Raw genomic sequence first — 19,976 nt, 5'->3', positions numbered from 1 at the left:
AAGCAAATTTTCTGCCCGGTCTGCTGACGCAAATCCTTGCACGTGTTTCGCCTCTCTGTGGGTTGTTCCCCCCCCCCAATGAAAGTTTAAAAGCGGGCTAGAGTGCACAAATTTAGTATATGTGCACACCAGCTGGTCTGACATGATAAAGCAGAATGACTCTGAAGGAGAATTTCCCTGTCTGTCCAACCAATAATCCATAAAGTAAGGCAGATTTGTTCAAGAGACCATCACTGATCTTCTCCTGCCGCCCCCCCCCCCCCGCCTAGAATCTGTGCAGCTATCAGATGGTTTCAGTCGTTAAACGGAGTAAATAACAAGTGGCTAGAGGGCAAAATGAGCTTATCAACACTGAGTTTACCTCAGCACCAGCCTTACGTTCCTCGAGTTTGCAGAGTTATCTCACAACCATCACGCCTTCATTCTGCACAAATATTTTCAATACAGATCTATTAAAAAGCATCTACCAAAGAAAAACAATAACGTAGACTCAATCACTCCGGACAACATAAGTATTCCCCCACCCCACCTCGGACATCGTTGGGGGGGGGAACAATTCTTGTCTTGCCCTATGCTAGATCATATATTGAGCCGGAACTTTAAATAGCAGCTGGGGTTGTGGTGTGTTGTTTTTTGTGTGGCTGTCGCTAAAAATACACGCTGCCTCTTGATCACTGATCTGAGGTGAAACCATCACATGCACCGCTTTCGGCATCTGTCACAAGCTGGAATTGTTGCCTTGCAGTGCACCGGGGAGCAGCAGGGATCACTCTTTCAGGGATGCAAAGCCGCGTCAAAGTTCTAGGGAGGAGCCGGGAGGATGGGCAAAAGAGGTAAGGCAATATCGTTTCCCCCCCACAACATTCGCGCGCCCATTCTGATATAATCTCCCGGCAAGGATAGCTTGGTGCGCTCGCTCGCTCTCTGCCTTTGCCCGACAGCGCTGCTTTCCCAGAATGCCCCTCGCCGCCTGCCCCGCACTATTCGATTGAGCCTGGCAAGCAAAGCGCGCGCACGGCTCCTCCTGGCGCGCCGGAGAAACTCGCCATTCCAATCACAGCAAACGAAGGAAGGGGGGGGGGGTCGTGCATCAACGCCCCCCCCCAAGCATACACCAAGAAAGGAGGGCTTTGCCATTCTTGCCCGCTTTGCCCCCTCCCCTTTCCGCTCCAGCACAGCCCCCTCCCCAACTGCTGCTCGTAGGCACGTCCGAGGCGATTCTCCTGGTCTTCCTTCCCTCTTTTTTCCTGGCTTCTGTCCTCCTCCTGGCCACCCCGCCTTCGCCTCCCGATTCTCACCCGCGTTCCTCAGTTTCTTGTTCCTGTACACGGACAGGATCACCAGCAAATTGCCCAGGATATCTACCACGATGGTGAAGATGAGGATGGCGGCCAAGGTGGAAGCCACCCAGGGGGGCCTGTCCAAGGTGAGCCCGTCCCGCGGCGGGGAAGAGCCGTTCAGCGCGCTCCCATTGCCTCGCATGCTGCCCGGAGGGAGCCGCACGTCCCAGGGGCTGCGAAGTTTGGGGAGGGAAGGTGTGATGCGGGGCAGGACGGGGCGCCCGCCGCCAGCTGGCAGGGAGCGTCACCTTGGCTGTGCCCTAGCCGGCATCAGAGAGGGGCTGCTTGGAGGGGGGCACAGGGGAGACAGCAGGATGCTAAAGCGCCTCCTTCCCCCCCTCGGGCTCCGCCGCGATGCCAAGCGGCCAGCCCGCCGCCGCCGCCGATCCTCTCCTCTCCCGAGCTCCTGCCATCGCCTCTTTGCCCGGACGGGGAAGTTTCGCCCAAGTGTGCATGTGCCACGGCGAGTTACTTTTATAGCATCCCCCGCTTCCTCCTCCTCCTCCTCCACCTCCTCCTCCTTTACTCTCCGCGCGGATCGCCCGCCCCGTCGCCGCTGCTGCAGCTGCAGCCGCCATCCACATAGCCAGCCCCCCTCCCCAAACAGCGGCAGCCCCCCCCCCTCCGCGCCGCCACCACTGTTGCCTCCAGGTGACATCTAGCGTTGGCGCCTGGCCTCCCCCTCCCCGGACACGTGCGCTGCGAGGGGATTCCAGCTGCCGCCGAAGCGGGCGACGTAGCCACAGCTCCTCCAGCAGGCGCTCGCCGGAACTGGCGCCTCCATTCATGGCAGAGTTGTAAAGCCGGAACGTTGGGGAGGAGGGAGGGTGAGCGCGCGCGTGTGCCTCCAGCGCAGCCCCATTCATTCTTTTCCCGCTTTCCCCATTCATTCATTCGCGCGTCCGCTCATTCATTCTTTCGCTCATTCAGAAAGCCAGCCAGGTTCATTCACGGATTTGGAGGTTGCAGGTCGCTGAGGGACTGTTGCCACCTGAAGCTACGACGGTGCTTTATAACCTTTTTAACGACTTTTTGTGCACGGGACTGGGAGGGGTGGCGTCAAGAAGACGAAGGAAGGAAGAAGTTTGCCTGGCTGCTTTTTTCCTTTTTTTAAAAAAAATAATAATACTTTGGATAAATATCAGTTTAATTAAACACTTTCCGGATTGGTTCTCGACGGCTGGAAGCTTTACAGAACGAAGCACGGGCTGCCTGGAAGCGAGGAGAACGGCAGTCAGTTCTGATCAGGCTGTGCTATTAAAAGCTCCTCGTACAGTTATTTGCTCAGCATGGGGGGTGGGAGGGAGGTACCTCGGGACCCGAATCCCCCAGAGCAGCACGTGCATTCGCCTCACAGAGGAGGGGAGGGAGGAGAGGAGGAAAACAGCAGGGGGAGGACAAGAAAAGACTGCCTCGTTCTCCATCTCCCCCTCCCCTTCGGACTCGAAAATATATGAGAAAGGCGGACTTTTTCTCTATCCTCCTTTTGGAAAGCAACCTCATCTACTTCCCAAAGTCGGGGATAATATTGGGGGCATTTCCTCTCTAATATCAGTTTCCCCCAGATTTCCGAAGGCAAATAGGATTCCATTGCTGAAACTTAGAAAAGAGGCTACCCCTCCCGCTTTCTGACCACCACCCAGAATAGCAACGGGACAGAGCGCGGGGGGGGGGTAGTAATGTAAAATAGGGGTTCTTACATAGTAGACAAGATGGGCGCACTTCGTGTATTGCTAAGTGGGAGTTATAAAAAAGACTGGTTGACATTAAAACGTCGTGGAAATACGGTTTTTCCCTACTCAAGGAGAATGCCAGCTGTGTTTGCCAGAGGTGTGTGTTGTTAAATACTGCAGTAATTCATATTCTCCCCCTCCTCACGTTATTCATACAGCCCTAACAACTGATAGCCAATTAGCAAGGAGTCGATTCTCTTTTCTCTCCTGTTTCAAGTCTGTTTGAGAAAACGTAGAGGAAAGTCTTATACAGAGCACGGCATACAGTGTTTAACAGAGCACTGTTTTAAATAGCAACATTTTAGCCAATTAAGGACACCCTTGCCATTTATTAAATGGCATAAAATCTTCTGGGTTGAACAATGTGATCCTTACCGTTTTGTTATTACAATGGCATTTTGAAACCTATTATGAACAGTAAAGGAAGAATAAAGAAGGGGAATCAGATAATTATGAACCAGAGAGCTGCTTAACAAGCTGAATAACAATAAAAAAAAATGTTGGGAGTGATTGGCATTAAAATAAGCAGGATCTAAGAAGATGCAGTAGCATTCTATTTGCCATAGTGTTGGCACACCACTCGTTCAAAAAAGAAGAAGCAGCAGCTATGCTAAAAATAGCAGCCAGTGCTCTAACATGTGCCCTATGCTAGAAGGAAAGTTTTCTATTATTTGTATTCATCACATAGTCATAGGAATGCATGATGAGAAGGAAACTGAAGGGCTTCTAAGTATATCACTGCACTGAGACGGAATTACCCATCCTCAGACAGTCTAGCGCTGGGAGAAAACAAAGCTATTTTAAACCAACCTTTGAAAAATTAAAACAGAGAAAGAACCTAGCAGCTTTCCTAAGTTCCACATTGATTCAAGCTTGATTTCAAATACCTATTCTTCTGGATTGATTTATCTAAATGGTTTCACCAGAAAGCTTCCTCAAAACTGTGATATTCTCGAGAATCACAGTTTTCTGCTTTTTTAAAAAAGAAAGTATCTAGTCCTTATGATGGCAAAAACGCAAGCATGTATCTCTCATCTAAGCATTTCTCCAGCAGAACCTCAGGAAGAGCATGAAGAGTTACACTACAGCTGCTTTAAATGATGCTTCAAATAGGAATAAGATGGTTAGAGTGTGGTTAACACCAAGGTTGAAGGTTCAAGCCCCTTATGGGACAACTGCATATTCCTGCATTGTAGGGGGCTGGACTAGATGATCCTTAAGGTCCTTTCCAAATCTATGATTCCATGAGCAAAACAATATGCAGTGGTACCTCGGGTTACAGACGCTTCAGGTTGCAGACTCCGCTAACCCAGAAATAGTACCTCGGGTTAAGAACTTTGCTTCAGAATGAGAACAGAAATCGTGTGGTGGCAGCGGGAGGCCCCATTAGCTAAAGTGGTACCTCAGGTTAAGAACAGATTCAGGTTAAGAATGGACCTCCAGAACGAATTAAGTTCTTAACCTGAGGTACCGCTGTAGCTGGTTTTGGTCAGTCTGAAAGATGTCCCAGGGGATTTTGAGTTTCGCAGAAATCTTTCTCAGGCTGGATGTTCCAGAAAAGTAACCTAATGAATTTCTGTATGGAACTCAGGAGCTATCATCCATAAATAAGGGATTGGCTGCTGGGTAACAAGGACAAGAAAAGGGAAATTATAAAGGTAATTAAAAAGGATGGCATCCTTTATGGCAGGAATGGGGGGGGGGCTTTTCAGCCCAAAGATCACATTCAGCCCACCACTACTTTCTTTGTGTCTCCCATGCACCCAACTGTGGCTTCCTGTCTGATGGAAACATAACAAAATAGACATATGTCAGCCACAACCCTTGACAATCTCTGTGCCGCTTGTCAGCCATTTCCTACCAGGAGGTGTTCCCCCTTGAAAATTTCTCTCTCTTTGAATTATTTCTCTCCAGGTGCCAATTTTCACCTTCTGCAGGAACCCATCAAGAACTTGTGATAGCTCTCAACCAAGAATCACCATGCACACAAATATGGAACAAAGAAGACATGAAATTAATCTAAGATAGCTGAAGTGAGCATCTGGAGCCACATGCTTTGTAGATCAAACCCTGCCACCCCTAAGGGAAAGGATTTTCAATAGGAATGCTGGGCAAAGATCCTGCCTGGGACCTTGGAAAGCTGAGGCCAGTTAGAATGGACAAAAGTCTAATTTAGGGGTGGTTCAGTAGTCCCATTGATCATAAGGCAGCTCCAGTCATTCATATCTTCAAGCTACCCATGCTGTGTACTGCAGAGGAAGATGAAAAGCTTGCACAGTTTCTTAAGAAAAATGTTCTTACTTTCCATCCATTTGCAGTCAAGACCCATTAATAAAATGTACAGTGTTGAAGGAGGCGGGTTGTGCTCTGCATTTTAGCACAGCTTCAGCAAAGATTTAGAGCAGTGCTCTTTCCATTTGTTTGTATTGTGTTTGAGAGCCAGTGTGGTGAAGTGGTTAAGAGTGGTTAAGAGCAGTAGATTCGTAATCTGGTGAACAGGGTTCGCTTCCCCGCTCCTCCACATGCAGCTGCTGGGTGACCTTGGGCTAGTTGCACTTCTTTGAAGTCTCTTAGCCCTACTCACCTCACAGAGTGTTTCTTGTGGGGGAGGAAGGGAAAGGAGAATGTTAGCCACTTTGAGACTCCTGAAGGGGAGTGAAAGGCACGATAAGGTAGTGATAAAGTGGGATATCAGATCCAAACTATTTTTCTTCTTCTTTGCTCTTTGCAGTTCACCACACGGTCTTGCTTCACAGCCAGGGTGGTATCCTGCAGGCCAAATCCAGCCTGACAAACTGCTGGTTGTGGCCTGCGAACACCCATAGCTCTATCTCCTGATCTGATTTAGTGATAAAGCTCTCTGTTCCATAGAGTGTGATCTCTAAAGGGCAGCCAGAGGGATCAGGTAAAACACACAAGTCTTCTTTTTTTAGAGAGGATCTGCTCTCAATACACCACAGCACTGAGATGGAGATAAAAGGCAGCATCTTCTCTCACCTTCCCTCCAATGAATGAATGGTTGTTGTTGTTTAAAAGAACAGGCAGAGGGCTTATCTCTGGTCTCAGCACTGTGGTGCTTAGCAGTGTGAATGGACATGAGAGATCTTTCTGACTACTCTTCAGACATCCTTTCTAAAGAGCAGCTAAATGGGTCTTTTATGTCCTGATGGGAGTTATCTCAGCGCTGTGGTACTCAGTGCTGAGATAAAAGATCCCTCTGGCTGCTGTCTGAAAGACAGCTAGAAGGATATTTTATCTCTGATGTTAGCACTAAGCACCACAGCGCTGAGATAAGAGAGATAGAGTGGGGGTGGGCTTTAAGAGCATAAGGCAGCATCCACCCCCCCATCTCACATCAGCACTGAAGTGGGGTAGATGGAGTGGAAACCACATTTTTAACTTTGCACAAATCCTTTGCACAAAGAGCGATGTTTCCAGCTAACCCTACCAACGTAATGGGGTGGAGAGGACTGGAAATGCTGGTTTTGTCTGGGTATGACATCGTATGAGTGTTTAGCAGTATTATGAGACTGCTTGTGTATGCATATGTCTGGGTACAGATATGTGTGGTGAATGTGCATCTATAGTGAGAATACCTTGTGTGTCTGTGCACATATGTTGGTCACGCCCTTCATTGGTATGTGACAGTTGAAGAGCTGCCTGATTATCAATGCAGCCCTTGGCCCATAAAAGACTCCCCCCCCCATGTGACAGGAAATAAATTTGCAATAATTTTGAATAAGTACAGATTGGATCATTGTCCCAGCAGGGTTTCTTTAACATTTGTGGTCCAAGCAAGTGTACTACTGAAGAGACAAGATGCTCTTCATTTGACATTAAACTGGAAATGGTGCTGCCTCTTCAGCGTGTGATGGAAATGTCAATGAAAGCTCTGATTCTTCAGCACTTTCCTTCATTATTATAATGATGATCCATGGAACTCCTGGAAAGTCTCTAGACTAAAGCTTAAAAGCCACTTAAAGACTAATCATGTCTTACAGAGCACTAGACATTTACCAACAGTAAAATAGATGTAATTTGGGGCATCTGTAATTGGGTCACCTAACTCTCCCATCCCCATTTTAAAGCAGCCACAGACTTTGATTGGAGTAGCAGTGCCCAAAGAGAGCATTTTTAGAAGAATGCTATAGGAGTGCAAAGGGATGTGGGTGGTGCCCCATACAGCACCCCACAGGAGCTCCTCCTGCCTGCTGCCACCACCACCAGGTGTGGAGAAGCACCACCGCCATCACCATCGATTTAGGGAAAGATTGCGTCCATTTTGTTTGAAATCTCACCCCAAATCAGCACAATCTAGCCTGAAATCAGGGACGCGGGTGGCACCGTGGGTTAAACCACAGAGCCTAGGACTTGCTGATCGGAAGGTTGGCAGTTCGAATCCCCGTGACGGACTGAGCTCCCGTTGCTCGGTCCCTGCTCCTGCCAACCTAGCAGTTCGAAAGCAGGTCAAAGTGCAAGAAGATAAATAGGTACCGCTCCGGCGGGAAGGTAAACGGCGTTTCTGTGTGCTGCTCTGGTTCGCCAGAAGCAGCTTAGTCATGCTGGCCACATGACCCAGAAGCTGTACGCAGGCTCCCTCGGCCAGTAAAGCAAGATGAGCACTGCAACCCCAGAGTCGTCCACGACTGGACATAATGGTCAGGGATCCCTTTACCTTTACCTTTATAGGAGTGCAAGGGAAAGATTAAATATGTCCTTCTGCAGTGCCACTGTTCCAGTAAAAAAATGCAGTCTGATCCAGTTGCTTACAAGTGAGATTGAAAAGGTCACCAAAGTACAGTGGTACCTTGGTGTTATGTACTGAGTTGAATAGGATCCAAACTGCAGCAGTCTGATTGGTCCCAGAACAATAGGATTCAGAATGCAGCAGTCTGATTGGTCCTAGGACAATGCAGCAGTATGATTGGTTGGCAGGAACCACCCAATCATGCTCCAGATAGAAGTGAATCCACAACTGATTGGCTTACAGTAGAATTCCGGAATTAGCCAATCATGTGCAGCCCATTGTGTAAATAATGTATATAAAGCAGATACCTTGAGGGGACTTTCATTCATTCTTCTTCACCACTATGAGCTGAATAAAGAGCATGAAATCACTTTGCGACTCTGAGTATATTTCACTTGGGTTACATATGCTTCAGGTTACAGACGCTTCAGGTTACAGACTCCGCTAACCCAGAAATAGTACCTCGGGTTAAGAACTTTGCTTCAGGATAAGTACAGAAATTGCACGGCATCAGCGGGAGGCCCTATTAGCTGAAGTGGTGCTTCAGGTTAAGAACAGTTTCAGGTTAAGAACAGACCTCCAGAACGAATTAAGTTCTTAACCCGAGGTACTACTGTATGTGATACCTCACTCTTGTTTCTTAGTGGCTCTCTCTTGGCTCCAATCCTGTTGGCACTCAGCCACTCAGGTTGATGTGAGAATAACTATGTGTTGCTTTTAGAAAGCCATGGGGAAATGCCTACCTGTGGGCAGAGGATAGTGCTGGAGACGAAGGAAAACTTCATCCTGTTCTCAGATTCTCAAGTGGATGGAAGCACAGTCCTCCTTAGCTGGTGTCCTCTTGCAAGGAAAGAAAGGTAGTAGATGGGATAAAGTAATCCTAGTGGGTCCTTTTCTATTCTGTCTTCGGCCACCATCTGTTGCATGCAGGCTAAGAAATGTCAGAGTGGATTGTCACAGTCAGCAGAATCTGGCCCTGTGTCCCATTATCTGTTCTCCCCAAGTAAGGGCAAACGTTGGAAGTCAGAACTGGGCTAGAATCCATCATTTTATCATATGCTATTGATATGACATAGGAAGCTGCCGCTCCTGAGTCACACCATTGGTCCATTAGTATTGCCTGCAATGACTGGAAGTAGCTCTCCAGAGATTCTCACAGGGAGACTCAGCCCTACCGGAAGGTTCCAGCAGTGCTTTTTTTTCTAGAAAAATAAAGGGACGCGTGTGGCGCTGTGGATTAGACCACAGAGCCTAGGACTTGCCAATCAGAAGGTCGGCGGTTTGAATCCCCATGACGGGGTGAGCTCCCGTTGCTCGGTCCCAGCTCCTGCCAACCTAGCAGTTCAAAAGCACATCGAAGTGCAAGTAGATAAATAGGTACCGCTCCAGTGGGAAGGTAAATGGCGTTTCCGTGCACTGTTCTGGTTCGCCAGAAGTGGCTTAGTCATGCTGGCCACATGACCCAGAAGCTGTACGCCAGCTCCCTTGGCCAATAAAGCGAGATGAGCGCCGCAACCCAAGAGTCGATCACAACTGGACCTAATGGTCAGGGGTCCCTTTACCTTTACTCACCATGAAGTTACATTAAGTGCCACACTTTTTAACAGAAAAAAGAAGTGCCAGTACTGTGTACCCTTGAGTACCCCCTGAAAAAACATTGGGCACCAGGGAATGAACCTGGGATCTTCTTTTAGGCATGAGCTACAGCCCTCTCACTACCTTTGTGCCATAGCAACATGCTTCAAAAAGATTATTAAATAACTTGGCAGTGCCAGTGGCATTCTATAATTGGCTAGTAGCATCTTGTTCACTAACACAATCTTGATTCTCATGAGGAAAACCCTCAACTCTCATTTCTCTTGATGCACAAGAAGTCCTAAGGCTATTGCCGCCTCAACTCCTTGCTCTCAACCCTGACTATCAGTGTTCATTAGTCATTGCTTCGCCCTTGTTGTGTTCACCTGATACTGCAGCATTGCTTGTGCGCTGTTATCTCTGCATGGCTGATCTTGTTTGGTCATGTAAACCCCAAAGCAAGCAACTTAATGAAGATGTTAGCAGATAGAAGGGTGGAGAACACACACAAAATAAAACTTCATGAGCTATGTACAACTTATGTTACCTTTTTAACAAAGAGTGTGCAAATCCATGTGACAAAATGTGAATGGGTAGCATATGCACACTTGCCTTCAGTATCAGCATTGCCTTCTGTTCTATCTATCTATCTGCTATTAAGTGCATCACATCGAGACACAGTGCTTGCAGAGGGGGGGGGGGACCATCTGTGGCAGCACAGCAACTATAGAATAGATTGGAGTTCTTAAATCTTTGGGATTCAGATGGTTGTAATGCTGACAAGATGCTGAGAACCAGAGGCAATGTTGTTCAATCAGATCTTCTAGAACTCCCAGAATGAAAACCACAAGGCCAACACAGCTTTAAAAATGATAAGCAGCTGATCGGATATGTGATTCCTCATTAATGACAGTGACATGCTAAGAGGACTGAGAAGAAGAGGAGCTCTCGGGTGCTTAATGGTTGCATAATAAACAAGAACATACAGTTTGAATTTACATTGAAAGAGACCCCTTGTGGGCACCCATCCACTGGAATAAGCTATTCCCGTTGCTCCATTCTTCTTACACCTTCACAGCTCCAAAAACATCTATAACACTTGTCAGAATCTGAAAATACATCAACCCAGTTGCGGATTTTCAGAGCCAATCCACTGGAGATTTTCCATGTCACTTCCCACTGTGGGATTCCTCTTTTTCTCAATGTCCCATAGCACCACCTACAGTTGTCATGAGGGCTACCCCAAAGTACATTCACAATGTTATACTGACACCTGCAGTCATAACAGATTCTAGAAAATAATAAAAAATTAGGTTTTCCATCTGGTTAGACTGGAAAAAAAATCCCTTTTTTCAAGTGATCTGGGATGGGAAACTTGTGACTGCCCAGATGTTGCTGGACTAAAGCATCTCCCAGACCATTCCATTAGCCATGCTTTTTCCCAGAATGCCTCTGGGCTGTGGGTGAAGAGGGTGGGTGGGTAGCGCCCCAGCCAGGGCATCACTTTGCCTTGTAAAAAAAAAAAAAAAGGTGAAAGATAAAATGGACCTCATCCTGCCTGTTCAGCTGCTGGGAGGGGAGGAGGGAGGGGAGGTGAGCAACCTGGGGGAGGGGAGAGCAGAGTGACCAGGTCATGGCAGGAAAGAGAAAGTGGAGAGGCCAGGGCACTGTGCGGGTGGAGAGAGGCATGTGTGGAATGGTGGCCACCCCATTCACAAAATGCTGCCAGGATGAGGTCATGACCTTTTGATCCTGCTGTAGTGGCTTCTCTCTTTTTTTAATGAGCCTGTGCTGCCTCGTGCTCAAATATCAGGCAAAACCAAGCCACAGCTGGGCTCAAGCCAGATCAGCTACATGCAGTCAGTTGCAACAGCTCCAAAATGCTGTCAGGAGAGTTGTGTGTGTCCCCGCGTGTGTCAAGGACTAGGAGACAAAGCAGGCTATTCAGATTGTGGGAGAGGTGGCCCCTCCCCCCTCTTATTACACTGCAACTTATTTTCACTTTTTGTCTGGTTTCTAATGTTTTGCTGGCAGCTCCTAACCACCATTCAAGTAGTTTGCTTAAGGTCATACATGCAACATCGTCCTCCTTTGCTTAGAATAAATCAGAGGATCTTTCATGTTGTCACATCATGCTCTGAGTGTAAGCAACCTGACTGCTAGGTAACCACAGCCAGTCTGCACAGATCTGCTCTGAATGATGCTTCTCGCCCAAGTGGCCAGTGACTCTCTCTCTCTCTGGTCATCCTGAGTCATAAGATTCCCCTTTAAGATGTTAACTGCTGCTTCACATTCAGTTTGCCTGAGCCTTCTGAAAGCAAATGAAAGCAACCACAAAAGTGGTCTCTCCAACTCTTATCAGGCCAGGTGGTGTACGATTGTGAACAATCCCCCAACTTTTATCCTAGGAGAACAGAAAATCTGTGGGAACAGATGGTGTCTAGGATATCCAAGTAGGTCACTCTCTGCTGAGTTAATGTTCATGCTAACACAGTACTTTCCCCGCAAGCATTCGCTCTGCTCTGTTTTCGGTCAACTGTTTGTGGCGTTTTTGATAACTTTTGGTCTATTGGAGTAGCTCAATGCATTTGATTTGATTTTTCTAATTACTTTTCAGCTGAAGCTCATAGAGATGCTTTAAAAAATCAGGTTTAAATGCTCTTTGGGATATTATGCCGGCTGGCTTCTCCTCCGTCTGGTGCTTCCCGTTACTGCTGTCTGGGGGTCTTTCTTCCTACCCAAAAGTGCACCTGATGTCATTAACAATAACATTGTGCAGTAAGTTTGCAAGTTTGTGTTTTGCAAGAAACACATTCTACCATTGCTTCCCTATAAGTTTATGTAGGAGAAGATTATTTAGAGTGTTTTGCTTTTATTTATTTGCAGTGCAACCTGTGTGAATTCTCAATTGGACTCTGGGGTTTGACTGCTTACTTTAATCACCCAAGGAAACTCAATGCTAGATCACTTGGCTATTCCGGATACAGGCTTCATATTCAGATAATGGAGGAATGCCAAGTTATTTGCACACTTCTGTGGCTGAATATTAAACATGAGCCTAGGGCGCCAGATTGCTCAATAGTGAAGTGCTTCTATTCCTATGGCTCAGCTTTTTCCCAGTGATGAGGGAGCCCTCATGGCAGCCTCTCTCTTTTACCCTTTGTCCTAGTGGCAACTACTGAGCATCTCACATTTGTGACAATGCTTTCTGGTTAATGCTTTCAGCGTTACCCTGCACACTTTATGTGCATGACCATTCCAGAGCTTGGCCTTCCCATTTAGCAGTTTGAGGCCACCTCTGCCGCTTCTCATGCTTGAAAAGCATACCTCTGGGATGAGCAGAGGTGGCAGCCGGCATTCCTCAGCAAAACTCACCATTCCTACCATGTTGATTTGGGGTTAGGGAGAACTAAAAGGTACCGTATTTTTCGCTCTATAAGACGCACCAGACCACAAGACGCACCTAGTTTTTGGAGGAGGAAAACAATAAAAAAATATATTCTGAATCTCAGAAGCCAGAACAGCAAGAGGGATCACTGTGCAGTGGAAGCAGCAATCCCTCTTGCTGTTCTGGCTTCTGTGATAGCTGCGCAGCCTGCATTCACTCCATAAAGTGCACACACATTTCCCCTTACTTTTTAGGAGGGAAAAAGTGAGTCTTATAGAGCAAAAAATACGGTATTTCCTTTTGTGCTCTGAAGCACTGGGATTGCAGTGTTCCAGCACAATCATTCCCTCTGATTATAAGCTTGCCCTCTCCTCACGCTGGTGTTCCCTCTACCTTCCCCCTCATCCTCCACCCTGATATTTTCCTTCCATGGCAAGGTCAGAGAGAGGGAGATCAGTTTCACTTCTAGTAGACACTTGTCCATGGCACTTTTTTGGTGTCCAAGTCAAAGAGGTGCCAAGAGGCACTTTGGGGGAATCACCACTTCAGCTCTGGGTACCATGTACAGATTGTGCTTTACCTGCCAAAAACACATCATATGCCTGCAGGACAGCAGCAATACTTCCCCCGGAGCTCTTAAGCCTTCATGTGGAAGAAGGCAGTTTTCCAGACCATCTGATCCCAAGTCAATGTGGCCAGCCCCATGCACAGGGTACTGCAGTAGTCCAGGTGAGCTGTAACTAGCACATGTTGCCAGCACCAGAACAGATGAGTAGATAATACAGATGGGGAAAGAAAAGAAGTAAACGGGGCCAATTGATTTCTGTGTCAGAATGCAAACTGTGACTCTCAGGGACATCCCTGAGCTGGGACCAAAGCCTAGCCCATCCCAATAGACATCATAGACAAGGGGCAGATTTTGCTTCCTTGTGGATGGTGTGATTAAGATCCTTGGTGTACACTGCCATTCAAGTACATGGTAGCCATTCACTGCCCTCCATTTGGCTACAGACAAAGTTTCCTCACCCCATTATCCTTACTTTGGGATCAGGGGCCATGTTTGCTGCCTGGTCCGTCCCCAGATGAATTTCCTCTTATTTGAGGTCATTTCACTGTCATTGACTCTTCATGGGAAAAGTAGCAGCAAACCCTACAGAAAGCAGCCTGGGTTCTGCTGGCAGGGAGCAACAGGGAGCCAGGAGTCCCTGCAGTAGAACTGACCTCTCTCTGCCCTTTCTCCCATCACAGTGAAGGCTATTACTCTCATGGTTGTTCTAAAATCATTGCTGTTTTTGGCTTTCTTGTAATGACAGCAGTACCTACCATATTCACTTGAGTCTAATGTTCCATCGAATCTAATGCACACCTTAATTTTCGCAACATAATTTGGCCAAAAACGGTGAGCATTAGATTCGAGTAAATACAGTAATTACACACACTCACATCCTAGTTCCAGCAGCTGGGAACGTACAGTTAGCAGCTGTGGAATACAGACAGTCTCAATATTTTGTCACATTTTAGTTGTCTCATCATTGCAGCCAGTCATTTAGAGTAGACCTTCTTTCACAGGGATCTTTGAAATGACAAGTCTTCTAATATCGTGAGTAATCATAGTGTGATTTTGCAAAGGCTGACAATCTCTATTCAGCCTCCTTTTTAGCATTTTGCCTCTTTCCATTTCCATTATTGCTTTGCAAACTGTGGCATGGTGTATTTAATTTTAAAATGCTAATAAAGAGCTATTTGACATTATCCAGGATCTTAGGAGAGTCCAGTGGTGTGATCAGGCTTCAATGGAAACATGACTGTACAGACATTGTAGACCTACTGGCAGGGATGCTTTCCTGGGTCTGGTACTGTGTATTTGGACTGAAGCCTCTGCATGCACATGCATCTAAATCTGTTGGCAAGAACTCATGGCACAGCAACTGGATACAAATGGGAAGATGCTTCCAGCAACTGTTATTCAGAGGCAGAACATAGCTAATTGTCATGAACTGGCAGGGCGACAGGAAGGAGTCCTGGCAATTGGTGCAGCCCAGCCATGAATGGGGCACACCGGGGCAAGCTAGGGATGGGGATGGAAGTACTCAAAGGGTGATGGGGGATGGCAAGGGGATCAGTGCCAAGAAACCAGAGCAGCAGGACTCATCACCAGAGTCATGTCTATAAACATGGTGGGCTCTGAGGTATAGTGAGCAGCGGAAGGGGCGCTCCAGGAGGCTGAGACAGCCATGGGTCCACAGCTCTCTAGTTCTGAGAGGAGAGGTGTGAGTCCTCAGCTGGAGAAGGCTGGGAACTGGTGAGCGGCACATGACTCATCAAGCCCAGATGCTGCAATCAGCATGCAAAGTATAAGACCTCTGGGTATAGGGCAGTATATAAATTCAATTAATAAATAATAAAAGTAAAAGTACAAAAGGGCAGCAGAGCTGAGGTTCTGTGCCTGCTCAACTGCTCATCTTGATGAACCTTGGGCTGGGATGCTACAGGAGTTTGGACTTACCTCTGACCGTGTTTCTTACCTGTTAAACTTGGGACTTGACTTACTGACTTGCTGCCAGGTAGAGCAGGACACCAATTAGCTAATAGCTATTGTTAACCTCTATGAATTCTCTTATCATCTTTTGACGCCATCCAGCTTGGTGGCCATCACAACTTGTGGAGCGCATTCCACAACTTATGCGTTGTGTGACAAATTACCTTCTTTGGCCCTGAATCCATGCCATCGGTATAACAAAAGGAGAGACAAATAACATGAACCAGGCATGTTCAAGGTTAGTTAAAGGTTAATCATGGCACCCCATGGAACTGCGGGCTTTTCGAAAGTCAACTGAAAATTGCTAGCAAATCTCCGTGACGCAGAAGACTTTGAACTTTTGAGCCACTGAAGTTTCTTAGGAGATGCAAGGAGCCTTGAAATCCTATTAGGAATTGACTCAGCCCTTCATGGCAAAAACAGTACCTTTAAATGATTGAGATCAGTGCCAGTGAAGTCCCCCTGCTGGCATTGCCCTTGTCTCCGAGGTGTCACTGGGGCTGTGTATTTATGCACAGTGTGAACTGCTTAAATCGTTACCTACTGCGTAAATATCCCAATCAAATGTTTAGCTGAAAGACTGATAAAACTCCGGAGAGCTGAGAATTTCTCTCCGCTTGTCACTTCATTGCCAACAGGGAGGCATGCCACCTCGCCTGTCCCGACAATCAATACGTGAAACATTCAGAAGATATTTCTTTAAATGTGCTAAACTGTGCAATAATTGGCCTGGAAAACAACAGCTGTGGTGCCATCGTTTTGCCCAAGAAACATTTGGCTGCCAGGATGAGGCACTCACAGCAGATTAGATTATTAGTTTGACTTGCTTGTCTGCTTCACCTGTGACTTTGTGAAAATGGATCATCTCTGTACATGCGTATAGACAACTCTATCAGCATACATCTATGGAAAAAGATATACATTTACAGATATGGGTCTGTCTATATGGGTGTATATGTATAAAGATAGAGTGAGCACAGATGTGCATCATACATTTAAAGCACATTCAATGGACATTTAAAGTTCATGGCTCCCCCCCAAAGAATGATGGAAACTGTAGTTTCCCACCACAGCTGCAATTCACAGCATCCTTAACAAGCTGCAGTTCCCAGGATTCTTTGGGAGAAGCAGTCTGCTTTAACTGGACAACAAATTTGTTTTAAATATATGGTGTAAATTGGCCCACAGAAAGAGATAAAGGGCTTCTCCAGATGACTTTTTATGGAGCACCTATCCTGAGTTGCTCACACAAAGCTTATGCAGAGGTTAGACTATGGTCTTTATTGAGCATTTATTCTGATGTGTTTGAAGGGCTGTTATGTGACATTGTGTATTCATCCTGAGCGGTGTACCTTCCCATTAATCATCTGTTCATTTGGACTTTTTGCGTGAAAAGCAAATTGTATTGGAGACATTTGGGTCTGAAGATTGTGGAATTATTGCTTAACAGAAAGCAGAATAATTTCTTTTATGTAAATGACAGACAGAAAATTGAAAGTCCTTTTAATTTTTTCTTCTCCGCCCCTTTATTTTCTGTGTTTTCTTTTTTCTTTTTCTTTCTCTGTTTTTGTTTTTATTTATATTAGTTTCTTTTATCTTATTGTATTATGAAAAAGCTTTAATAAAATAACATTATTATTAATCAATATGCTAAGCCGTAGCAGACATCACTGGTGAGCATCCAGTAGGTAGGTAGCTGCCTGATGATACTAAATTGTCATGCCAAGCCTGTGTGAAGCTACAGGAGCCTCTTCTTAATCCTTTAACCATGGTTAGGAGATAGGGAACATTGAATCTCTTACATGTAGCTTACATCCAGCACCCAAACTCATCCCTTCTCCCAGTTTGCAGCACTGACTGACCAGCTGCAAAAGAGAACCGGCTTCCTTCCTATCCTTTCAATAGTTGTGTGCTATTGGGCTTCTGGGTCATCTTACCCCAAGCACAAATGACTGTGACGTCAAAGAAAGCTCTGTGTGTTGCTTGCATGTGTCTGGACAAGATGACAAACATGAGCCCTTTTTGTTCTGCAAGAAAATGGCCCTTTTATCCGTTCCAGTTCTCATCACTCCCACACGGCATAAGGAGAGGTGGAGGGTGAAAGTCATTTCCTGACACTTTTCCACCAGGTTGTTATCATATGTCTTGCAGAGTATCTGTCACTTTGATGGGCTGTGTTAGGATAAGTGATATCAGGCCACTGATGCAGAGCAAACAAGAGGCAGGTGGAACTTAGATAGTGGAAGAGGCCCTGCCAGGATGGAAGTTCCTACAAATTCTTCTTCTGCTGCAATACTGCTTCAATGTACCCCAAAGCACTTTTGTCCACACCATCAGATGAAAAAAAGATAGATTTGCTCAGTTCTTTTATTTGCTAAACCTGCAATGCTGCTGGAGAAAACAAGGCTAAGTCTCCATGAGTAACAAGAAAAAGAGTGATGTATTTTTCAATGTAGTGAAAACTGAGGTCCTGGCATTTCCGATGCTGTGAAATCCCCCTTCCCGGTGATTTTTTTCTACAAAAAAAATAAAATGTGTAGGGGTACTCTCATTTTGACTCAAGAAAATCACCGTTTTATAGTTCAAATCAGGGAAAATAAATACAGTAAATGGACAAAAGTACAAAGAACATGCATTACACTGGGAAAGGAAATGAAGCCACCATTGGAGGTGGTAACAAGGAAAGTGACCAATCACCATGCTAGATTCCAACTCCTACTTCACATATTAAACGCTCGCTTCCGCCTGAGACTCAGGAAACACTGTGACAGGAAATGAGGCTGCCATCGGGGGTAGCAACGGAACTGACAATTCACCGTGCTAGAGAAGAAACTAATTTAGAAAAAAAAATTTAGTTTCTTCTCGTGTTAGAATCACAAAATATTTAGGGGTATGCATCCCCCCAGAAAAAAGCACCGTCCCTCCCAAAGGATCTACTTCCCTCCCCACCAACCATTCTGATGCTTTTAAATGGGCCTTAAATTCCTTTGTGTTGGAATTTTCTTTTCATTGCAGAAGCTGGTCTGGAGTTTTAAAATGGCTGTTACTCTCTGTTTTATTATTACTGTCAGTCTGGATTGGGATGCTTTTATGCTGCTATCTTATTTGTGTTCCAATGCTATGATCCTTGGGAAGGTCACTGGCAGCATCAAATCTCTGTCTCCAAGGGCAGAAAGAGAGATCTACCCTTAGAGAGGGATGTTGGACATCCACTCCCTATCTGTGAAAACATCTGCAGCCCTTGCCCTACCAAAGTTGGATTTCTGGTGTCAGCAGAACTCCAAAGGGAATCTGCCATGGCTGGAGTGGGGAAGACATGGATGCAAGGAAAGCAGAGCCTTTCAAACACGGGAGAATAATATGCTAATGGCAAGGGTGTGATGGACAGACCTTTGGTCATTCTCCTGGAGACCCACTAGCCAATCCTGGCAGGATGGAGTAATCAAGATGGCATAACAACCACCTTTCAGGAGGGAGTGGAGCGTGAAAAGGTAGAATCTGACGATTTAATTGACAAATAGGGCCTGGCTAGGGAAGTAGATGGATGATTAAGGGATTGTTAGGAAGGACAAACTGGTTTAATTTCCATAGGGAAATGAAGAAATCCCAGAAAGGGGCTAGAGACGTTTTACTGTCAGGGTAAACTTGATAGCCATTCTAGGAGAAATAGGATTTAATAAAAACAGTCTTCTAGAGGAAAGTTTTAAGTAGAGTTCTTAGCTGAATCTGTAATAGTGTTTTGACTAAAAATAAGTATTCTGCCTTTTCTAGTGTAACTATTAAGCTTTATCCCTCAAAGAGTGCTTGTTAATAAAATTCCAGTTTTGTTTCCATCATGCCTCATCTTTAATTTATTCCTTTTTCAAGGAATAAGTGGCCACATGAATCCCACTACAATAGAAAGTGCCCTTGCTTCTGAATATAATTAACCATTTACATAAAATCCCTGAATTCACAGTTGTTTCTGACAGGGAGTGACAAGGTTTAAATCACCCAGAGCTGGTCATGCTACCTCGGGAGTTTATCGCAGAGGGAAAATGTAAAACGGAAAAGAGGGGAGGAAAATAAACAGAAAAGGACAGAGGAGTGCAAGAGTGCTGATTTACCTTAACTAGCATGTGTTAGATGAGATGAGTTCAACCATATTCAGTTCTCCCCACTGCTGCCTTCAGGATTGGTGTTTTATGCTGCAATCCTAGCTCCTGGCTGACAGCAGCAGGGCTTGATGGAATGGTGTAGCTGGAACCAAATCTACAGCTCCACCAATCATGCCAGCAAAGAAAAAAATCTCTTTCACCCAAAACTAAGAATTTGTCAAGAATGTATAACTTGCTGTTGAAATGGAATACTCAGGATGAAACGGTGAAATCTGCTATGATTAAATGGGCACAAGATGTTGGACACAACATTATGATGGCTGACTGGGAACAGTTATGGACCACAGGTATGAAGTTTATGGCATGCAATGCCTTAAGAGAGAATATAATGAAAATGATATACAGGTGGTACATGACACCAGTCAAGCTTGCAAAAATATATCATTTGCCCGATAATAAATGTTGGAAATGTAAAGAAACTGAAGGTACATTCTTTCACCTTTGGTGGACGTGCCCAAGAATTAAGGCTTTCTGGGAAATGATCTATAATGAAATGA

At 45.8% G+C, this 19,976-nt stretch overlaps 1 protein-coding gene across 1 annotated transcript in view; it reads right to left on the bottom strand.

Moving 5' to 3' along the window:
• MTNR1A (melatonin receptor 1A) overlaps nucleotides 1–1,923 on the bottom strand; it is a 65,955-nt gene extending 64,032 nt beyond the window's left edge. Inside the window, exon 1 of the mRNA XM_083630737.1 lies at nucleotides 1,299–1,923. Within this exon, the coding sequence (XP_083486863.1) occupies nucleotides 1,299–1,482 (184 nt within the window). The 5' untranslated portion in view covers nucleotides 1,483–1,923. The remainder of the gene's footprint in view (nucleotides 1–1,298) is intronic.
• Between the last annotated feature and the right edge of the window lie 18,053 nt (nucleotides 1,924–19,976).

Source organism: Podarcis filfolensis (assembly GCF_964270895.1).
Source record: "Podarcis filfolensis genome assembly, chromosome: 9".
Classification (NCBI taxonomy): domain Eukaryota; kingdom Metazoa; phylum Chordata; class Lepidosauria; order Squamata; family Lacertidae; genus Podarcis; species Podarcis filfolensis.
This window is presented reverse-complemented; position numbering and strand designations above follow the sequence as displayed.